Raw genomic sequence first — 23,482 nt, forward strand, 5'->3', positions numbered from 1 at the left:
TTGTGTACACGGTTGCTATAGGTGTCCTTTATCGTCCTATGCAATTCAATGCAAATGTGATTTAATATTGCTCAGGTTGAAGCCGCTCGAAAAAACAATTGAAGGTAAATTTATTGAACACTTGCCCACATCACGGAGGAGGGAATAATAGACCAATTCCCCTGATGAAACCCATTAAGTCGGTGTAAATAGTGAAGTGGGCAAATTAAATTGAAATCTCGATGCTTAGGCAAATGCAAACTTCTACAAATTCGAGTAGAAGTGAAGGATAACTTGCAAAATAGTATTTTTATTTTATTTTTCTTCCTCTTCTTCTTCTTCGTAATAATAATAATAATAGTGAGCTTTATAATAAACACGTCTTTTAAAATGAGGAAACGCATGTTTAGTATTGTAACATGCAAATGTGTATCTGTAACGTTAGTAATGCTAATTAAACTAATCTACGAGAATGGTGATGCAATGTTGTTTTAATTTCATAGGCACGTGTAAAAAAAGCATATATCCACACACACACACACACACACACACACATGCATGCATGCATACCTTCTTTTAATGTCTAATTCTTGCAAGTCCAATGACATTAGCTGTACTAAACGTGGGAATCCGGGTATAAAGTAGCTGCCAACGACTGGATCCAATGTTTCGTGCTGGCAAGGGCTGCTGGTGTTTTTTTTTTCTTTTCTTTTTTTCTTCCTTTTTTCCCCTTTTCGGTTGGCTTCTATTCAAATTTGGGTCAGGGGTGAGAGCCTAACGTCACAAGCTTGCAAGATGGCGCTCGGAAGGCTGTGAGATGAGAAACAGGGTGGTAAACTGAAACCGCGCTTACAGATGTATTAAGGTACCCAAATATTATCCGTGCTCGCTTTTTGCACATATCTAAGCTTGCTGTAACATTGTGGCTGCAGCCGGGGGTCCGGGCTGGTCCGGCCGCCGGGGGGATTAGTTAATTGCTTGTTGCAAAATTGGTTACAATCGTGTGCCAACAAAAAGGGTCTCCTCTTGTTCGTGCCTACTCCTAGAGCCAGCAATACCAGCCTGGCAAGATGCGGTCGGGTCGTGTTGTCTGGTTAAACCTGCCCTGCGAAGGCTAACAACACGGGGCTTTTGTGCTTTACTAACCGGTGCAATGCCCCGGCAATTTTCCGACCGGGGTGTTATTTTTTATTTCAGGGTTTTGCCTGTTTTCCACGGGGTGAAGTTTCCCCCGAGGAAAACAATAATCTGTATTATAGGTGAACTGGCAGCTGCAGTCCAGCCCGCACACGGGTCTGCTTCTGTGCGCACCGAGGAGGGCTGCTTTCTCCTGCTTTTCGTCTCTCGTTTTTTCTCTCGTTTCCTTAATGGTTGATTATGTTTGATTGTCAAATCCCTCACTCGAGGTGGGCATCGAAATCGTTTGCAAATGCACGACATGCCGAAAATGGTAATCGATTGATACGATCGACGCTGGCTTTTTTTTAATTGGATAATTTAATTACAATAAGCGGCTATGAGCGCCATTCATTGAAGCAGGTAAAGTATAGATTTATTAATTTTTGTCCACATACTCCCAAGATCAGGTTTATGACAGCATTTGCACTGGGGGTTAACAGTTTACTTCAGATGTGTGTGTGTGTGTGTGTGTGTGTGTGTGTGTGTGTGTGTGGTTTTAATTTATTTTATTGTAATTTTTTTATCTGGCAAAATCCGATTGTTAGGGTGACACACAGGAATTGCGGATTATTTCCTGCTTTTTGTTATTGTGCATATTTATATGAAATTGTGTAAAATGAAATGGTTAATTTCGGGTCTGTTAATCGTGGTTCTGTGTAACGTGTATAATAATCCTAATTAACAACAGTAACCATACAGATATTAATCAGGAACCGCATTTACTCCCCTCACTATTCCTCGGGTTGTGGGAAACGATTTGTGGAGTCGGTAAAAAAGGAGATATTTTATGTAGCAGGCTTCACTGTAGGCTATTAGATACTATGTGCTTTGTACACTATTCTGTTCATACTTCAGATGCACAGCAGCATTTTAAATGGTGAGGGCTTGGAAAGTTTGATCGATATGGGGAGTGCATGTGTATTTTGTGCCCTGGCTTACACATGATTTTGTGTTTCTTGATTGTTTGTTTTTGTTCGGGGAGTGGGGGTGGGGTGGGGGTTCTGGGAAGGATTGTGGCCCAAGTGACATTTTTACGTCTGTATAGACTAGTTCATCGTTTGTAAACCAAACACATTGACAGACAAATGCTCTTTCGAAACCTCACGGTAAACAATACTGCCAGGTAGGACAGTATGACTCAGACACACACACACACACACACACACACAACCTCTCCCACCCCCCCACCTCTCTCTCTCACACACACACACACACACACACACACACACCTTCGCCACCCTCTCTCTCACATGCACACACATACAGCAATTGTGGTACAACTTGTTTGGGGTTATTCGGGTTTTATCGTAGTCTATCAAAAGTGCTCTTGTGTGTGAAGTGACTGTGGCCGGGTGATCACTAAGGTTTAAGGTATTGTGCTGGAGCTGAGTACCTCCTGTTTTATCACGGGGCTTCAAGCAGATCGGGAGGTACAGGGGAAAACAAAGGTGCCCTGCCACTCCACTGAGGGGGCAGTTCATTTGCCTAATCCGGAATGAGTGCAGCTTTCATTTATTTTATTTTAAAATCAAGCCGACAAGGGAAGTGTGTATGATTGTATCAAGCTGCAAGTAACAGGGAATTCCACAGAACTTTAAGTGGCAGTTTCTTGAACTCTCCGCCCCAGTGACTAGCCCGAGAGAGCTCGACTGGTGAGATAGTGAGTTAGTTAGCATAGCAGAGAGAGACAAGCTCCTCAGGGGTTTACAACTAACACTGAGTGTCTAATTCAATCATTGGGTTGGTGATACAACCTCTAATTAACATGGTAAGTTGGACGTTTTGTGTTTTGGTTCTTTCGTTCACACTTTTTACACCTCTGCCTCAGATTGAATCTAGCATTTAATTTCGTACCCCATCATAATGACAAAAACGTGTTGGCATGATGATTTCCAAGGTGTTTTTGTTATGCAGGTCTGTGGCTTCAGATTACAAACTGTCAAGTCTCTTCAAACCATACCGGTTTAAATTTTAAAGAATTTGAATGCACCCGACATCACAGGAATGTAGCTGCTTGCCACTCAGGTGTCTGCTTCAGTATTTTAAGATAGGCGTATGTTCTAGACCATTGTGTTGGCATATTAATATATCCCATCACTGGAATGACATGCCAGCTTTAGACTGGGCACAATTTTCCATTCTGCCTGGCTCTAAGGACAAAATGTGTCCCTGCAGGGTGGCACATTAGGTGCCACTATAAAGACACCATCTCCTGAAAAGCAGCGTGGTTAGACAAAGTAACCAGAAATATTAATTAAAATGGACATGACCTGAGTGGTGGATTCTGTTCAGATGTTGGAAGAGTGACATTGCGATGATCAGACTAGACTGTGACAGGAAAGAGATTAATGACCGATACATTGATATGCCGTGTTTCAAAGAACTTCATACAGTCAGATTTCAGTTATTGGTAAAATGTTATAATAAACCGTATCATTCTTTGATATATAATTACCTATTTGTCGCTATTGCTGAATGAGAAAGTTGAGAAATTGTGGACCATCCTAAATAACTCGTGGACAACCGCTTGGTGTGTTGGGCGTATTTCCATAAGTGACTGAAACGGGACTAGATTGTTATTTTGTGGTTTGGAGTGCATATATAGAGCGCTGTAAGACATTCCATGTTGGATTGATCAGTCTTTGGGAGATTACATTTCTGTATTATTTATTTATTTATTTATTTATTTACATTCATTTTCTTATAGCAGGGATTTCCTATAAAGAAGGCAGGAAAGTGACACATTGTGGTCCCTCTAGTTTTGAATGTCAGTATATTTTTGTTTTGTGTGCAACAGGGGATGGAGCAAAGCTGTCTCAAAAATAACATCCCAGAGAAGTTTGAGTCTTCCATGCTTCTCTGTGTACATCGTTTCCCCTTTTGGCAACCCTAAAGATTCTAGTGTGTTAGGTAATAAAGGAAACTCTTCCTTCACATATAGTCCTTTTGTGGTTACAGTGAAGACAAAGGGGTGAAAGATGCATGTTGCTGATCTGAAAATGTTGAAATTTCACTTCTGTAAATTCCCCTGATAGCCTCTGTGTGGGGGAAGTGGGGATGTATGCGTGTGTGTGGATGTGAGAGGGGTGGGGTGGGGGGGTGTTGTATGATAAAATAGTCTGTGAGTTAAACTCAGATGCAGCTGGTCAGCATGACTTTGACTAACAAATCCAAGCAATATTCATCTGCACACAACATGCAGGCATCTGTACACGAAAGTAAACTACCATACTAGGGCTACTGTTTGCCTGACAGCTGAAACGGAAATTCAAATCAAGGGGGTGTCCTTTTCGCGGGTGATGTTGTAGGAAATTCTGTAGTACCGTAGTGTTCTGGAGGAACCTTTGCAATCATTCGAAAGAGACGTGGAATTGGGACACAAGCACTCACGGTGGTATCGATCAGGAGACATTGTAATTATGGTAGCATTGGGATGTACATGGATTTAGCAGTCCTCAACATTGATTATGATAGCTTCACAAGTTCCAGCCCATAACCCATGTGTGCGTCTCGTAATGCGCATATCGTTCCGTGTTGTAATGTTGGCAGGTAAATAAATCGTACTGAAATGTGTCATTGGAAGGCATTCTCATGCAGAAAGCCTCCATGTATGCATGAGTATTTTTTATTTATTAATACCAATGCGCACTCTATCAAAGTATGGTGAAATTTATATTCTTCTGTGCTGAGAAGATGTAGATGTGCAGAGAAACTGCCCTTTGATTTGATTAGATACAAACCTTAAAATCCTTGTTTCCTGATGAAAAGGGTGACGCTGATATTCTTTGGATACTAGCTAGAGACAACAAATGTGAATGAAAAAGGTGCTTATTTACACGCCCCCCCCCTCCTCTGATGAACGGTTGTTTTTCTTGTTTTGATAATCAGAACTAGCACTTTACTCTTTACAAATATATATTTTTTATTGCGTCCAGCCCATTATCATTTCCTGCCGGTGTGGTTGTGTTTAACTATGCGTCTGGGAGGGGTGGGGGTGCATTTGCAGTGAGAACCAATTAGCGTTCATTTGCAAAGTATTTGTTTTCTAGTTCGAATGCTGTGTGAATGAATGGGTAAGGCACTTGTACCCAGTCTGCAAGAAATGGTATTTCCACAGCACTGTCCTTTACCTTGTAAACAGTTCGGGGGTTGCGTTGGGTCCGTTTGACTGTACCATGATGTGGTCCAGCTGCGTTCTTGGCGTGGCTGCTGGTGTGTGGCCCGTCTTGGTATGCAGGCTCTGTGAAAGTCGCCAGAGGTCACTGCTGAAGCTCTGGTTGGATGCCTGGCTTCCTCTCCACCTGTGTTGTTGCAGCTCCATGCTTGAGTGCTTTACAAGCTGCTGTACTGTGCCATGTCAGTACAGATTAGATCCAAAGACGGGCGATGTTAACAGGGTGCTCGTTAAATTACTGAAATAAACTATGGCCGTCTGTCCGCGCTGGAGCCTCGGCATCCCTGTGAATGCCAACGGGCATAACAGCCTGTTTGCCCGTCGATTCCTTCACCTGCCCTCCACACCTTTGCTTTCCAACAGTCTGCACCCCCTGTAGTCTGGATGGTATCGCTCATAGTCGCATTTTAGGATGAGCACCATCATTGGGACCCCTGAGAAGAAACCCTAAAACAAGTGGGATTTTGACTCTGTTGAGCTCCGGCCCTGGAGGGTCATGTGCAATGATATGAAATGCATAGCAAAGGTTATGCAATATAGGATGGGGCTCCAGAACAGGTTTAGGAAGATCTTTTGATGGTGGTTAGAGAGGCAGGAAAGAGCTGCTCTTGAAATCTTCACAGATGCTGGGTTGGGGCCTGTGACGTGGGTAAGACGTTTGGTCCCAGGGGCAGCAAGGTCCGCAAGCTGCTGAAGACGGTTTAAGACAGTCTTGTGGCATATTCTAGTACAGGCCAGAGCCCTGTAGTACAATGACATAGACCGGACCCATGTGTCTGTTTGAGATGGTCATGTCTGGATATCAGTGTTTATAGTTGTCTCTTGGTTACACTAAACCAGCCCTCATGTTTAGTCTGGCTTTGTTTGTAATTTAGTCCCCCATAATAGTGATTGCAAAAACATGAGCACCCTGGGGGTTTTCTGATCCTTTGCAAAAGTGACTTTTTGAAGAGGCACCCTGCTTTGTTGTAGTGAAGTGAATGGAGGAATGCAGTGTAATATACATTTCCTTCATAGAAATATGGTGTTGTCTTGAAATGACTGTCAGTCTAGTCTGATCTAACCATTTATATGCAGCCTAAGGAAAGGAAAGACCATCCAGATTAATTGGATAAGAGACTTACTTAGAGCTGCTGTGTTTGGTGAAAGATTGAACTGTGTTGCCATGTAATCTTGTCAGAAGAAAACCGGTTGTCCAGGATAACTTGCTGTTCACAAATTCTTTAGAAATATCTTAAGATTACGGTTTAAAAAAATACTAATTTGCACTGTAGAGTACCAAAATTCAGTTTTGGTTTTTGGTCAGTTTCAATTATATGAACGCTAAAGGGTTAACTCTCGCTGCAGGGTATTGGTTTGTCAGTTTGAATTGTGTTGATGGAAGGTGAGCAATAGATAATTAAAGTAGGGGCTTCAGATTAATAAACATACATGTTATGAAAGAAATCCCCCTCTACAAATGCCCTTCATGCTGCATGAGAATTTTAAGGCAATTCTCTCTGCAGGATATCCCGGTTTGCGCAGGCCCACTTTTATGTCAAAGCTACTCATGAACATGCTGTTGTTAATATTATATCTGTGGAGACTTGCAAACGCTCATAGTTTGAGTCTGAGAGTTTGTAGCCAGTTGTCTCATAAGCCCCAAGCTGTTCAAAGAGACTTTTCTACAAAAGAATTGCAGACTTTCCCAAGTGTGTTCAGCATTAGGCAACATGTTAATCTGTGGTCTGGAATGGTTACAAGTCTTTATAAGTTCACCACAATGAACCGCCTTACTGGCAATTTAATTTAAAATGGTTTTGTTCTTGCCATTGTGGAGCAGTGCTTTAAAAAAGCAAAATGCCCCCCTTTTGTATATTCATTTCGATTTGTTTTTTAGATGGTGTTAATAATGAGTGCAAGGAGAAGAAACCAAGAGTACATTAACATGTAGAGCACCTGCAGTGAAGGTTTCTTCCAAGTTGTAAAGGGGATATTAAGACACTTGATGCGGTTAGTGCTGGAGAGGAGGATACTGTACCGTACTGTACAGTCTGATGAGCAGACTGGTATATTTAGACGAATGGCAAGAAAGATCCATGTGTGGCTGTAAAGTGATGTTCAGTCCTGTGTGCAGGCCTTGGGCAGATTTAAAGGTTATAGCTGTTCTAGTGCAGAAACCGTACACTACAGTGAGAAAACAGCCATCGCACCACGTGTTCAGTGTGTTTCGGGACGCGCGCTCCAGTGTTTTTAAGATTATAATTATCCAATGATTTAACTCCCCTGTCAGTATGCGTAATGTTCAATTGATCTATACTGTGAGAAATGTGAGTATTGATATGCACCTTCACTGAACTTTACCAGTCAAATTTGCTCATACAGGGCCTGTGTCCTTTGCTTCTGAGTCTTGAGACGTCTTGCAGACAGACTGAGAAGCTCTTCCCCGAGGTCTCCAGTCGGTGTGCTCAATTTCATACTTTCTCTACTGTGGATGGACAGGCTGCCAGCTGAAGCACCAGAGTACACCATTGTTGCAGACGTTTTGGGCCTCCAGTTTGATTTGAGCATAAGGAATGCTGAACAAATTCAATTTTGGCATTTAGTTCAGGGTGTTGAAAAGCAATCGCAAATGTGGAGGGAATTACCATGGATTACGATCAGTTTGGAACATGCCTGCTTGAAATCAAACCTTTTTATATTTTTTTATATATATATATATATATATATATATATATATATCATACCCCTCTCCCATCCTACTCATCTGTTATTAAACAGGCCTGCTGATTGTAACAGAAAGCAATGATGGCCAGGCATATTCTGATGAGGATCTGCAGATAGTTCCTGATGCTTGCTTTAAGTACTGGTACACCTAACGAAGGTCCACCCCCCCCCCCCCCCATCTCACACAAAAAATGCAGCATTAAACAATGTATAGAATAGGATACAGGCCTTTCCCATTGTCCATAAACAGTGCTGTCCTTTTGATAGTCAGGGAGGAAAAAAAAAAGAAAATCCCCGGCACACTCCATTATTGGCTGAGGGAGGCGACTGCCATCTCTCTTGGTGCTGTGCTGTAGTTTTCTGTCATTTATACACGTTCTGCGAAGGTGAAAGTATGGGATCTCCTGTAGTACCATGTAGTGTCCTGGCTACGGTGGCCTGCTCACTCAGAGCTTTCAATTCATAACATCCTTGTTTTTATTGTTTTTTTTTTGTCTGTATATCCATGACGATCATCAAAATATGCAATTACTCATACCTGGCGAATGTGGCAGAGATTAAACAAAAGCAGGAAATGGCTTTTCGTCTGTACGGCACATGGAATTTCCTCCTGCACTGAAACATAGGCTCGTTTTCGTTGAAGTGCTGTCTTATATAGATATGTTTCTGTAAGCCAGGCGGAATGCACTAATACCACTGTACCGTAGCCATGCAGTAGACCCCCCCTCCACAGCTTAATGTATAATAAAGGCCAACTCTGGTGTGTGATGTTTGTGTATGCAGCGAGAGTACAGTCTCTACCCACGTGTCCCCCACTGCATATAGATTGCCCATAATCCATCACTGGCACACGAGATCCAGCAGATACTGAGGAGCGGTGCTGCGTTACGCTATTATGGGCACCTCTGCACCAGGGCGGCTCTGTGAGTTGAAAGCCTTCAATCTGCATGAAAGGCGGTTGAATTTGTAAAACATACACAAGATCTAATTAAGTATTAGGAGGCAGCCTGAATTGTCACGTTCTGCTGAGAATACAGTTAAAAACAACAATGACAATAATAAATAATTAGAATGAAAAAAACAGCAGTAACTGAAATGCCTACATTGCACAATTGTCTTAATTGGCTTTGAACTGTAGGAAGGAATTCAAAATGGAAAAATGGTGGTGGTGTGGGGGGTGAGTCTGGCCTTCTACACTGTAGATGAATATAGTAACTGTCAGCTTGTACCCTGAGTGCTCAATTACATTTTTTAAGAATTTCTCTAATCAAGTCCTATTGGAGTCTCTGAAACCAGGGAAAACCCCTAACATTTTTCCAGCTTGAACCTGAGTGAAATCACCAAGAGGGGAAACTGACAAACGCAACCCGAGAAGCCTCGCCCGTGAAAGCCGCTTTGGCCATGTTGCTCGAATAATAAATGCTGGACAGAGCTCTTGGGAGACGAGTGCGACCTGTTTAGGGCCAGTTCTGATGCACATTCTTTGTTCAACACGTTGAACACCTTTTCGTTAAAATATACGGGGAAACGTTTGCTGAAAACCTTTTTAAAAAGGACACTGTAGGGATTCTGAACATCTTCCCTTCTGTAACACTTTGTGAGCTTGAATTGCACATAAAGGAGGTAAAAGAAAAATGTATGATGTAAGAGTTCTTTATGACAAGTTAAAATGTTTGTCGGGGTTGTCAGTTGAGATGTGCTGCTCTTTTTGAATGACCCTTTGAAAGAAATGGTGTGTAAAAGATGTCCTATTTTTGGCCATCTTGCAAATGTTACGATTTTGCTTCTTTTAAGGGGTGTTGATGACTCTGAACAGTCCACGGTGGATGTATCCCATTCTTGAATATATGAAAAATAATACAGGAATCTCATAGAAATCCCTGAATTTAAAAATAAAGGCATAAATAACGGTTAGTCTTCAATCCATTCTGTAATAACATTTCAGTTGTCACATTTGTATGCCGTATTTTTTCCAGATCTCATTAGTCTCTAATTTCTTATACAATTGACTTGGACATCCATGTGTTTGTTTAGGATTGTACTTGATTCTGTGCTCTGTGCTCTGTATTCTGCTGAAAGAAGACTGGCTTGACTGGGTCTGTCCTCCCTGCAGTATACACCCCCCACCCCCTGCCTTAGCTCTCTTCCTGCTGCCCAGGGCTGAGTTGCTCTTGTGACGCACCACACCAGAGCCAGTAGTCGTCTTGTGCACCGTGGCAGATTCCTCTCGAAACTTTGACGCCATTGTAGGTTTCTCGTCCGTTCCATGCCCTTCAGGTGCGGGTGTTCCCTGGAGGTCTCTTGCTCTTGCCAAACTTTGTGTAGAGTTTTAAAAAGCTTTACTATTATCTCAGGTGGTTATTTAAGCCGCTGTTTGTTTTTTGTTTTTGGTTTTCAAAGATGTTCTGCACGAGAGGAGGAAATTGTTCCAGGTTTTCCACCTCCAATAAGTCCGCTACCAATTTTCCAGTGTTTTTCAAGTGTAGAGAACAAATTGGTGATTGGTGAATTTACCATGCAGAGAGAAGATCATGGGGAAATCCCCTGTGGAAGGTGACTGGATATTTATATTCCACTTATCCCCTGTTATGCCACCAGAGACAACCTCTGTGAACATCACAGAACAGTCCTGTAGTTTGCTGGAACAGGAAGTTACATTATAAACCTGTCTTTGTGACACTTTCTCTTTGTGTGGACACAGGATTTATTATAGTGCCTCTAATGTATCTCAACCTGTAGAGGATAAAGCCGCCATTATAGGTTGGACCAATCTCTAAACTGGACGTGAGATAGTTACTGCCTTTTTCCACTGAATAACTCTTGGCACCAAAACCTTCAGCATGGTAGTTGCACTGTTTTGTCACCTTCTAGCGCATCCAGTTTTTTGTTTTTTGTTTAAATCATCAATCATCCTTTCTGTCTCTTTAAAAAAATAAAAAATAATAGTACTTGTGAAATGCCAGCTTTTATGCCAGCTATGCGTTTAGAATACAGCTGGCACTCTTGTACTGTAAATGCTATGTATTAATCCTACACGTCAAGGGGTTTATTTTCTGCCCATAACAATTTTATCCATCAGATTGCATTTTCCAGCTTGCCATTCCCCTTTAAGAGCCCAACTGCTGTATGAAAATCACACATGGGAGGTCACAGTTCTTACTGCTGACTTCCTTGTATACAAAGTGTGTTTTGTAGAAAGAAAGAAAGAAAAAAAAAAAATCGCCTTGTGCTCTCTGTTTTCGTGTGACTGAAAGGGGCACTTTAGGCTGCCACTTGACTGCAGTGTTTCTGCTCGGAGGGCCGACAGGAGGTCTTACACCAATAGTTTAGTGCTTTTCAGTCGCAGCTGTGCTTTGCTGTGGTATGAGTGTTCACAACACTTAATATGTGAATGATTTATAATCTCTTGCTTTTACATTAACAATAAACATGTGCCCTGAAGGTACAGCGAGTGACTCCATCCATCACTAGATTGTGTTTGTTTGATTACTATTATTAGTAATTATTGCTATATTAGTATTAGCTCTCCCTCACCTTGAATTATAATGGTTGGTGAATTGGGTAGCTGTCTTGGCCTCTCAGTTGGATGTGGAATATTCTGTACAGACCTGGTTGTGGTTGGCCAGTATATATTTATTTTCTTTGACCCCAGTGTGTGTACAATCAACACTGATAATGCAAGAAGTCAGATACATTTACGCAGCTTTCTGCATTTAATCAATATAATTTGCGTAAATATAAAATGCATGTTGTACATTTATAGTCCCACTATTATTATTAATAATAATAATATTGTATTTTTACAATTGTGTAATATCTATTAATAACTGCATTGCCTATTTTTGGCAACAGCCTGTTAGTAGTAGGAAAGCTTGCATCTCCCAAGTATGGAAAGAGAGTTGAGCTAGAATTAGATAAGTTACTGAGTTGCAGATTTGTTGATGCTGGTGATCAATGCTGTGCCACAGTTCGTTCTTGGGTGCATGTTAAATGGATGAGCATTTTGAACAGTGCATTGTGATTGGGTAACATCCTGGTATTTCTTTAAGCTTGGATTAGCAATGCTTGCAGTTGTGAAGAAAATACTGGTCCTTAAGTCTGTTTTGTCTCCTATATGTTCGGTTTAATTTTATTGTGGTTTCTTTGTTTTTCATTTCTGACTCACAGGTATGGAATTCCACCCATGTTATTTTATGGTGCTTACCACCCTATTGCATCAACATGTTGTGCCCAGCGCAGAAGGGGTTAATCAGGAGAATTTGCACCTGATGATCCTGTACTAGACTTGCAAACAGTAAACTGGCTGTTCTTGTCGATTTTAATCACATTCCCAAGGCACCTAGGAGAGGCAAGGCTGAGGAGGATGCAGTTAACCCTCTAACTGCCTGCTTATCTGTGAAGTTGAGACACTTTGGCTTTAGGGCATAACCACTTTTTTTTTTTTTTTCTTCTTCTTCTTCTCTGAAAACCTGTGGTTCTGTGTATTGTCAGCCATTTGAATCTGTAGTGCTTCTGTCCCTCCAGCATCTATGTTTTTTGTGGTAGCTAAAGGGTTAATCGCATTTTCTAGTGATGGCTCCAGCCCACCTTGCTTTTAAAATTTAGAATTTAATTATGCAGATTAATTCCTTGAAAAATGCATATACATATACTCTGATATACATTGTTATTATTATTAAAGTACTGGTTATCTCATCAGGCCATTTCACTTGATCTAATTGCAGTGATAATATCAACTTTGTTTAAGCGGAGAGAATGCTTCATTCTGGTATTAAAAATTTTTTTTTGCTGCTGGCTGCCCAGACAATGAAAACATTGCTATCGTTTTTCCTTTCATTTGAGTTTTTTCACAAAGTTATGTCAAACACAGTATCATGTTTGATTGTGGGAGCAGGCAGACATTCAAACACACTGTTTTCTTTGAAAGTGTGCCAGAGGCCACATGAGAAGAGATGCAGTGTGTGTTGGCAGACTCCTTGAGTTTCAAAATCTGTTCGTTTAGAAGTTGCTCCTCTGATTGCAGATTTGTGTGTTGTAGTTGAGACAATAGACCTGGATCCTGCTTGCCAGTTTTTCTTCCAGTGTTCAATTTTTTTTTTTTTTTATATATATATAAAGTGTCTTGATGGATCTAATTGAGAAGGTTGTCAAAACAAAAGAACAGTGAGCTGCTAGAATGGCATACTATGGGGGGGGGGTAATTTACTGCACTGCACGGCACTCTGCTTCCAGTTTTCGGTATTTTTCCAAAAGGTTCTGTTATATGGGGCTCAAAACTTTTCAGACTAGGAAAGCAAAGGTCACCAAGACATTGTCTGGGTGATTGCTTCTTCAGGACAAGGGGAGCAGAATGCCCACTTTTGACGCAATGTCTGTCTTTCTGTCCGTTTTCTTGCATGTGCTCTCACTCGGTCATGGACTGCAGGCTTTGGCTTGAGGGCCCGTTTCAGCCTCCTCACATATCACTTTACTATTAAATTGCATGTATTTGGGAAGTTCTACATCCATTAACTGCATGTCTGCCCTCCCTCCCTGCCCTTTAATTCTTTAGTCCAGTACAGTAACCCCACAGCCTTGTGAGACTGAGCCGGGGTGACGTGTGCAGTTTACTGCTGGACTGTACAGTACTTGCTCTTGTTTTCACACAAGGATGCTCTGAAGCCCTGGGGAGGTGAAGTGACTTGTTCTGGGGTCATGGCTGTACTAAGTGTATGACTGAGCTGGGACTAGTTTACTGAGTGCCAAGAAAATTGAAAAAGAAGGGTGGGGGGGGGGAAAAAGAGCAGAAAATGGACTATTCCACATTTGCATTTCATTGTGTTCTGTTTAGTTGGTTTTCCACATACATGAAAAGTAACGTGTTTTTGTCATTGTAATCGGGAGCTTCGGTTTTAGATTATCTCTTTCTGGTTGATTTACAGCCACTCACTTCTTATTCTGATGAATAAATGTTCTTTTCTGAAGCTGTATGTTGCAAATCTGAGTCATTCTGCTTTAGTTCAGTTTAGATTATGGTTTGAGTGTAGTTTAGAGTTGAGAGCAACAGAATTTATTTCTCTTTAACTGCTTTGAAGGAGATATCACTGACTCTGAGATGTATAGCAACCAGTTTTTCTTGCACAAGGAAATTAAATCTGTGTATCTGCATACAAATACACACACATTAATTAAAACACAAGAAAGCTAATCAGTTGTTTCATGTCAGTCACTGAAAACTTAAATCTGAATGTGTAGTGATGATGATGCAAAGGCAATAAAAGGCATCCTGTTTAATGGTTTTTGTTTTAGTATTTTCCCCCCCTTTGGTTTCAGATCACGTCACATCAAACTTTCCTTCTATCACACAGATGCTATATGATGCTACTGATCTTACAGAAGATAGGATGCAGCAATTCAGCCCTAAATCCACTATAAAGATATTTCAGATTCATTGATGTGGTCGGCAGATAAAGCGATTTTAAGTGGCTTGATAGTGGTTGATTGCAACGTTAACAGCAGGCAGAATGTCAAGGAATAAACACCCAATCCAAAGGGGACCTAATGTTGAGTAAAAGGGCGGTGATATAATCGCTTATGAAATATGCTAGAAAGTTGTTTTTGAGTTTCTGCCAAGGGTTCCTGTGTTGGCTCGTGTTCACTGCTGACTGGAGAAAGTGAAAATGATCCCGGTGTCTGCCATTGCTGAGTCATTTTTTAAGAGAGGGAGTAGGTGGAGGGTGGGGGGTTGGAAAGCAGGAAAAAAAAAAATCCAGTCCCAAATGTTTTGCGCTAAGCCACGGGAAAAGCGAGCTGAGGCCTGCCAGCCACTTGTCACAGGATCAGGTGCGTGTCGGCCCCCTGCCACACCCAGGCGTGACTTTGCACAGATTTACCTGATCAGGTTTCAGCTAATCCTCAGCACTGCCCTCCCCTCATGTCCACCCCCCCGACCCACCCCCGTCCGCAAACAATGGCCCAGGGCCCGCAGTTGACATTTTTCTGTGTGGAACTAATGGACAGCACAAAGAGCATTCCGAAACAGGGTTTTTTGGAGAGCTGGGAAAATACGAAAATTGTAACTGTTCAGACTGTTCCTTCTGCAGCTGGAACTTCTCCGAGCTGGAGGCAGAAAGTGAAATGTGCATCATTCACCTGCTTGAGAAAAGGAATAAAGACAACTGTGAATTGTTTCGGCTTTTAAGCACTCAAATCAGTGCTGTGGCGTGCAGTGATTTATTTATTTCGTTAGTTATTTATTGCACTGTGGGTATAGTGGACTGTTTTCCTACATAACTGCAAAGACGCTCAATTATTCAGAAGTCTTTCCTTATTCCCCCTCGCTTTCTTGTCTTCTCTTTGTTTCACTTGCTCTTCCCTTACATTTCCCCAACACTGCTGAATTTCTCAGATTTTTCTGTCATGTTTTTTAAAAAAGGGAGTTAAAAATGTAAAGCGCCCTGGAGAGACATTCTCTCCTTAAGTTTGTATTGTATTTTCATTCCTCTCCCAGTGCTGCTGTGTTCTGTCCTTGTAATCTGGTAGAACCGCATTCCGTTTCTCAGTAATATCCTAATTAACCTGCAACCTCTGGGTCCACAGGGCATAGAGACCATGTAGCTAATTTGATTTCAATATTATCTCTGACCGTATTGATTGTGCTGCTGTTTCCATCAGCAGGGTTTGGCTATTGGGTAATACCTTTAGTGTTTCTATAAATATTTTACTTCTAATTTCTGCTGAGATCAATTAACGTATGCCCTATCAATGTATATGTACTCTGTATGTGATGTTTTTCTTTTCCTAAATCACGAAAGGAAAGAGTTTTGACAGTTAAAAAGTTTAGCGCTGCTTGTTGAATGCCAAGGACCTGTGTGTGGTACAGATGTGGCGTAGGAACAGCACAGACCTGGAGGGGGGGTGACTGAAATGAATCGGTTTATGTAGGTGGCATAATTGTAGAACGTTGTTGTGTAAAGCTGTAATTATTTTAAACTTTTTTTTGCATCATTAAGAATTGAACAAGCTTTGATGCTTTTGTGCTTTTTGTGGCCAGCCCAGTGTAATTAGGCAGGATGAAACTGTCTGATGTATAACATGATTGTATTGCCTTTAAACAATTGTGTGGGCACCGTATGCTGCAGGCTAGGGGGCTGCATGTATACTTCAAGTTTTTTTTTCTGTGCACAGGTACAGTCATGGATATAGAAATGTGGTTTGTACGTGACTATTATATATAGTCTCTCAAGGCATTTTATTCAGTATTTTCAGTGTTTCAGAGTGTGGAAACCCAATTTATTTATTTTTTTGTTTTCTTTTTCCTCTCCCTTCAGGTGGTACAGGGGTGTGAAGAGAAGGTGGAAATGGAACTGCCAAATCATGCCAAACAATTGCTGCTGCAGCTGAATCAACAAAGAGCCAAAGGGTTTCTCTGTGACGTTATCATCGTGGTAGAAAATGCACTCTTTAGGGCGCACAAGAACATTTTGGCGGCCAGCAGCATATACTTTAAGTCCCTGGTCCTTCACGACAACTTGATCAATCTGGACACTGACATGGTCAACCCGTCAGTGTTCCGGCAGATCTTGGACTTTATTTACACTGGCAAGCTTCTATCGACGGATCAAACCAGCGATCAGAATTTCAACGCCCTCCTGACAGCAGCAAGCTACCTCCAGCTCCACGACCTGGCCGCCCTCTGTAGAAAGAAGCTCAAGCGCAACGGAAAACCTCTGCCCAGCAAGCCTACTACCCCCAACGCAGGGAGGCCTCTTCGGAACCAGAGGCTGTCCTCCACGCCGGTCATTCAGAATCGCTATTCAGGGTCAAAGGATGGTGTGAAGAAGCAGATCGAAGAGCTGCCCAAGGACAAGCTCGCAGACGTCGAGATCTTTATCAGCAATTCCAACGCTGAAGGCTCCAACTCCTTGAACAGGGTGACAAACAACAACACCGGGAGCAACGGGAATGTCAGCAGCTCCGGCGATCAGGAGCTGGGCCTCGACCTGTCCAAAAAGAGCCCCTCTTTGTGCACGACCCAAGAGGAGGTCAGTCCAAGCAGCATCCAACAGGAATCCCCTCAATCTGCCTCAGTATCCACAGCCAACAGTGCCTCTTTTGAAGACTCCATCACAAACCCTCAAAGCCTGGACAGTGGGGAGCCCATGGATTTGGGCGGGGGGGGCTGTGAGGAGAGCAAGTCCCTCCCTGACACGGGACAGCAGTGCAAGAGCACGCGCCACTCTGGTCGCAAGAAAGAGTGGCCTAAAAAAGAGAACATAGCCTTGGAGAGCACCAAAGCTGACGATGACAAGCCCATGCCCAACGGCGTCATCGTGGGGCCCAAGGGTGCAGACCACAAATCCAGCACTGGCAGTGGCTGCAGCAGCAGCAGCGTGGGCTACAACTCGGAGCACTCCTTCCAGTGCAAAGAGGAGGATGTGGAGAACGGCAAGGATAACAGCGAGGAGAGCGGCCACAGCGAGAACGAGAGCGGCCACACGAGCGCCAACTACGTCTACCGGCAAGAGGGCTTTGAGCCGGTGGCCTACGGGGACAACCTGTACGTGTGCATCCCCTGCGGGAAAGGCTTCCCTAGCTCGGAGCAGCTGAACGCCCACGTGGAGACGCACACAGAGGAGGAGCTGTATATCAAGGAAGAGGATTCCTACATCAAGGAAGAAGCGGAAGACCTGTCCACCCAGAATGCATCGTTCGGCACCGAGGCACGACCCTTCAAGTGCTCGGTGTGCGAGAAGAGCTACAAGGATCCCGCCACCCTGCGGCAGCATGAGAAGACCCACTGGCTCACCCGGCCCTTCCCCTGCAACATTTGCGGCAAGATGTTCACCCAGAGGGGCACCATGACGCGCCACATGCGAAGCCACCTGGGCCTCAAGCCCTTCGCCTGCGAGGAGTGTGGGATGCGCTTCACTCGGCAGTACAGACTGACGGAGCACATGCGAGTCCACTCAGGCGAAAAGCCGTACGAATGTCAACTGTGTGGTGGCAAATTCACCCAGCAGCGCAACCTGATCAGTCATCTGCGAATGCATACCTCCCCAACATAAGCCAAAGACTTCGAATTGTTAATAAAAAGATAATAAGTAAAAACAAATAAACAAACCAATGCGTATGTTACACAAATAAAGAGACGTACGTGGATTTCCAGAGAATGTACTTTCTCTGCCGTCTGCAGCAGGAAGATAAACAAACTAACAAACAAAATTAGAATCTTCTGTTCAGAGTTTCTAAATGGGTCATCTCGCTTCAGAAGATAACCATGGGTGTGATGAAACGACTCTTTATTTAATACTAGCTGTGAAAGCCACTGGGCTACTGAAATTGCATCATGACCACTTTAGGCAGATACTTGTTTACCCCTCTCTTTCCCTACCTTTTTTTATTTTATTTTGCTGCATTTTTTTTTTTTTTTTCCTGTAGAGCATATGGAGGCTCTCTGTGAATTATTTTTTGTTCGTGTTCATTTCAGAGAGATGACGCATTGTGGGTTGAAGACCTTTTCTCAAAAAGTTACTCCTTTACCTTAATTTAAAATATACGCCCTATTTATTCCCAAATATATATTGAGACCAAACACAGAAAGATGGCCACTTGCGATGGATTTCATAGTGTGTAGACCCGGCCATGGGCTTAATTGCTGCTACGATCCTTTTGATTGATGGCCAGAGGAATACTGTGCCCTTCCTCCCATAACCCAGTAGCCATGAAAGTTGGTCTCGGTAGTCATTTCCTGGTTTGCCATTCCCACTCCTTCCAGAGGAGTTCTGTGGGATTGAGGTCAGGACGCTTTAGCAGGCGATGATGAAATACTTTCGGCATTCTTCTCTTTGACGGCGTGTGTTAGGTTGTTGATAGACATACAGCCCTCCCCCATGACCACCCACCCCCCAATGCGCCCAGCACACACTGTTGTCTGAAACGGCCTTAAATATGTTCTTGCAGTCAGGGAGCACCTCTGCATAGCAAACTAACCTCTGGTACAAATCATTGCCAGACGAAGGATCCTTGTCCTATTAGAATTGGTACTATATAGTGTGTGTGTGTGTTGGTGGGGGGGGCTAGATTAATTAACTTATACCTGTATTTGGACGAATAGGTAACAAGTGAGTGAATACTTATTCTGTATTGCTTTTAAGACTTTGCCAGCCTTCTTTCTCTCTCTCTCTCTGTCTGTCTCCCCAAGTCTGAGAGGTGGGGCTGAGCTGTCTTCCTGCTGTGGCCTGATGGTTATTTCGGTACCCATAGCGTTCTCCTTCACCGTGCCCATGGTTAGAATGTGGTGTCTGTGCGTGGACAGGTTTTCTGAAAGTGAGAAGGGGGGTCTTCTAGTTTTGTTTTTCCAGTTTTTGTTTTTTGTTTTGTAGTTCAGAGGGATATTTCCTTAAAGAAAAACAAAAACCTAGAGGTACTTGTTTTATTAAAAGAAAACTTGTTGTAATGTTTATGTGAATGTTTAAACTGGAAAGTCTTGGAATATTTCTTGCGGGGGGGATATGTGGGGGACGGGGTGGTTAGGGATTTTATTTGGGGGGGGGGGGGGGGATTTTTTTTGGTGTAGGTTGGACTTGCTACAAGTTCTGTAGGTACATTTTGTTTAATATTTTTTGTGTATGTATAGCTTTCCTCCCTTCACTAAAAAAAAAAAAAACAAAAAAAAACAAGCAAGTCTATTTGAATAGGCTTGTTAACTTGCTACCTCTTAATTATTCTTAAGAACAATACATTGATTAGTGGAAGACTAGGGGGTTCCTAAATGTAATTAAATGTATAAAATATACAGAGAACAGTAAAATTAACAATGCTTTAACCTGCCCATCTTTCAACACAAGTTTTCAGTGCTAGGCTTTGTTTATTATTATTATTATTATTATTATTATTATTTTTATTATTATTATTTAAAGAAAGGATAGCTTTTGGGTCCTGTGTATTCAGGGTTACCTCCTCAAAATGTACTGTATTTACCTTTCCTGATGAAGATAGGTGAAAGTAGACTAGTGGTGAGTGGAAGTTTATTCCAAAGAGCTAATAAATGCCAAGGAGAATGGGACGGACTAACAGATAAACTTACTAGAGAAGTTCATAACCAAAGTTAAATTGTGAGTAAATGTTTGATATAGCAGACTAAATTATTTAGCGTTTTTTTGTTAGTTATTTTCCTGTACAAAACAAAATCTACAGTGAGACCTTTCTCGTGTCTATCTAACCACTGTATTTATGACCAATGAAAGTCTTTGTTTGTTTTGCAAAGTAAAACTTCTGCTGACTGGTGGGCTGGTAAAACTGTAAACTTTCGGTTTTGCTAAAAGTTTACAATGTTCCCGCAATCCATTGTTTTTTTCTTTCTTTTTTTTCTTTTTTGTTACAGGGGTCCTTCTCAGAATTGTACTTGCCTGTGTCTTAACAGGGTTTGAGTTGTATATTCTTTTCAGTTCAGACCAAAAACAGACAACAAACAAACAAGGAAACAAATTGTAATCAGATTTAAAGATGTGAAGTTTTAAGTTTGCCTGTTAGCTTAGGTTAGATGTGTGAAGCTCGAACTGAAAATAATAGGAGTGGATTGGATGTTTTTCTTTTTTTTTTTTGGTTAGAAACGACCTTTTTCTTGTTTCCAAATTTTCAACTGGATTTGTACCCACCACAGTGATACTGGTATAGAATGTTATCAACCCTTTACTGGAGTCTTTACAGTTGTTCCTCATTCTCAGAGTTGATATGATAGTAATGATACTATTAACAATGACAAAGTCTGAGCCCTCTTGTAGGCCAATTGCATGATGTTACTGAGTAAGGGTGAATGTTACTAAAGAAAACATAACAACAAAAATGAAAACTACAAGAAAACAAATCCGTTACCCCTTGCCAATATGAGCAAGTCCCTGAGAGAAACCGATGCCCTTTGGATTGTAGGAAAGAGAGATTGTCCAGCTTCTTATTCCTGTACGATGTTGTATGTAGAGGGACCTTCACTGCGCAAGTCTTGGATAGGCATTCCTTTACTCATTGATTTTTTTATATTTTGTTCTCCCTTCTCCAAAGTCCTCTTATTATTTTACCAGTGCATTTTATGTCATTGTTGGGATGCAGCTATGGTCAAAATTTGAACGAATGAGTGCAGTTTAAGGCTCTGTGTCCTGGATTCCTGCCGTCTTCTCTTTTTTTATTGTGGGAAAATTCCAAGCTTTTTTTATTTTATTTCTGCCTTTAGTAAAATTAGTTGTGTTCAGAGATCATACTAAGAAACTCCTTGTTCTCTATGTCCTATATATATTTTTTAATAGTTTTAAGTCACATGTAGTCTTTCAGAGAACAAGGTTAATTGAAAACTCTTGTGGCACAGCACCTTGCAGTCTTAAGGGCCTATACAGCTCTATTTGCTGCACAAAGTGCCACGTTTTCTTCCCCCAGCCATTTTAAAACTATAGTCTTAACCTTCACCATTAATGCTGAAGCTAGTATGAAATGGAGGACATCACTTAATTTTTTTTTTCCTGATTTTCTGATGAAACGATGCATGCTGTTTTTTTGTTTTTGTTTTTTCTTTCCATTCAGGAATCCTTGATGCATTGCTTGTAAACCAATGTGTACTTATCAGCACTTAATCAGTACAGCATAATGTCTGTGTTAAGCAAGGATATATTGTACAGCAGGATCTCTCTTTCTCAGTAAATAAGTAGGTGCGTGCAGTAGAATAATCTTCTAAAAGAAAACGAAAAAAAAAAACGAAAAAAAAAAAAAACTCCAAACTGTGACAGTAATACTACTACTCAAAACTTCAGGGATAGTTCTGTACGGTTGAGTATAGGACTTTCAGCTACATTTGTAAGACATAGTATTGTATCAATTTCTGTATTTTAATGATGAAAAGCAAAACACTAGTTTCCTATTTAAGATTTTAAGAGGGGGGTACTTTTTTCAATTAACACAAAGCCTCGACAAGAGGTTGGGCAGCTCAAAAAAAAAAAAAAAAAAAAAAAAAACCCACAAAAAAAAAACACAAAACTAAAAAAAAAAAAAGTTATACTTTAGTCATTAGTTACAGAATGTTTTCAGAAAATAGTAGCAAAGTTGTATACAGAATTAAAGAGAGGAAAAAGAAGGAAAAAAAAAAAAAAAAAAAGCTCATACCCAAATTCACAAACTATTTTTTAAACCAAAGCACATTTGAATGATTATGGAACCTTGTGTGGCTCAAAAAGATACGTATGTATTTATCTCAGTTTACATAAACTTTTACAGTTTCAGACCTCAGCAGAAGTGAGACCAGTCAAGAGTTTTGTTGCTTTTCCCTAAGTTGCTGCCAAAGCCAAGGCATTCATTTTGACATGCTTTTGTGACCCTGAGAAAAGGCCGGTGCCTGTTTTAAATAATGGGGGTAGGGTCTTAGCAAGGGCCCCCTCCAGCTGGCTGTGCCGTCTTTGTAGATGCCTGCTCTTTTGTGGCTCAGTGTTGCCTGGCTTGAACGAGCTAATAGGAGGGTGACGGTTGGCCAGGGGCTGGGTTGAGTTTTAAAAAAGGGGTCTTGTCTTATCTTTTTTTTTTTTTTTTTAAGGATTGCCCAAAACATTTAAAATAGTTATATGAATGTGTTGGGTTTTCATAAATGATATAGATACACAGAAGCTTTATATTTACATTTGTATCTATGATTTTGGGAGATCTTTTTAAGGCAAATACGGTACCGAAGATGGGTCTGCTTTGGAAGATCTTTTCCTTTTGTTTTCCCCTCAGCTGTGACAGTAACCTGGAGTTTGAATGTTATTCTGTTGGTTATTTTTACATACAAATTATTTGTTCTCCAGTTTCCTAAACTGTGTTGCCTGTTTATTTTTATTTTTTTTATTTTTTGGAGAAAAGCAAATCTGTATTCTGACTGGCCTCACTTTATACAAAGATGGTGCAAACACTTATTGACAGTGTTCTTTTTTTTAATCAAATGTCTATTATTGTCAGTAATGAATGTATTTATTTTTCAGATCCTGTATTCTTTTGCTAAGGATTCACGCAATGTGAAATAAAGAGTGCACAGGGTCCTTTTCTTTTTATTAATTTTTTTTAACCTTTTTTTTTTTTTTTTTACAGGATTTCAAGCTAAGAGAAAACAAAAATGAGACTCAAAACATAGCCATAAACCATAACCTGTGAAGTTAGTACAAGGAATGGACCTTTTTTGTATTTTGTTTTTATTTTTTCCCAAAGAAGATAAATGACATTCTTTGTACAATTGAAATATACTCTGTTATCTCTGCTAAAATGTACAAACAACCTAGGCTTCACTCTGTACTGCCGATCATGTGTGTAAGTGCTCATTTCTTGTTGGCACTAAAAGTAAACCCTATTGGCAAAGTTGTCATTTAAGCACTGCCAGTATCTTTCCACCACCTGAGGAATAACTGTAAAATGATGTACAGATTCTGAACTTAGGTTGTTCTATTTGTTTTCTAG

At 41.2% G+C, this 23,482-nt stretch overlaps 1 protein-coding gene across 2 annotated transcripts; it reads left to right on the forward strand.

The window, feature by feature from the left end:
* The first annotated feature begins 590 nt into the window (after window positions 1-590).
* On the forward strand, window positions 591-19,532 carry hic2 (hypermethylated in cancer 2). Of its 2 annotated transcripts, none has more exons than XM_066689592.1 (2): window positions 591-844; window positions 16,348-19,532. In XM_066689592.1, the coding sequence occupies exon 2, from the start codon at window positions 16,378-16,380 to the stop codon at window positions 18,082-18,084; it is 1,707 nt and encodes a 568-aa protein (XP_066545689.1). In that variant the 5' UTR covers window positions 591-844; window positions 16,348-16,377; the 3' UTR covers window positions 18,085-19,532. The 2 variants fall into 2 exon arrangements, with proteins under 2 accessions (XP_066545689.1, XP_066545690.1); XM_066689593.1 differs by lacking the exon at window positions 591-844 and adding an exon at window positions 870-1,518.
* Window positions 19,533-23,482: the final 3,950 nt, after the last annotated feature.

Source organism: Amia ocellicauda, chromosome 17, assembly GCF_036373705.1.
Source record: "Amia ocellicauda isolate fAmiCal2 chromosome 17, fAmiCal2.hap1, whole genome shotgun sequence".
Classification (NCBI taxonomy): domain Eukaryota; kingdom Metazoa; phylum Chordata; class Actinopteri; order Amiiformes; family Amiidae; genus Amia; species Amia ocellicauda.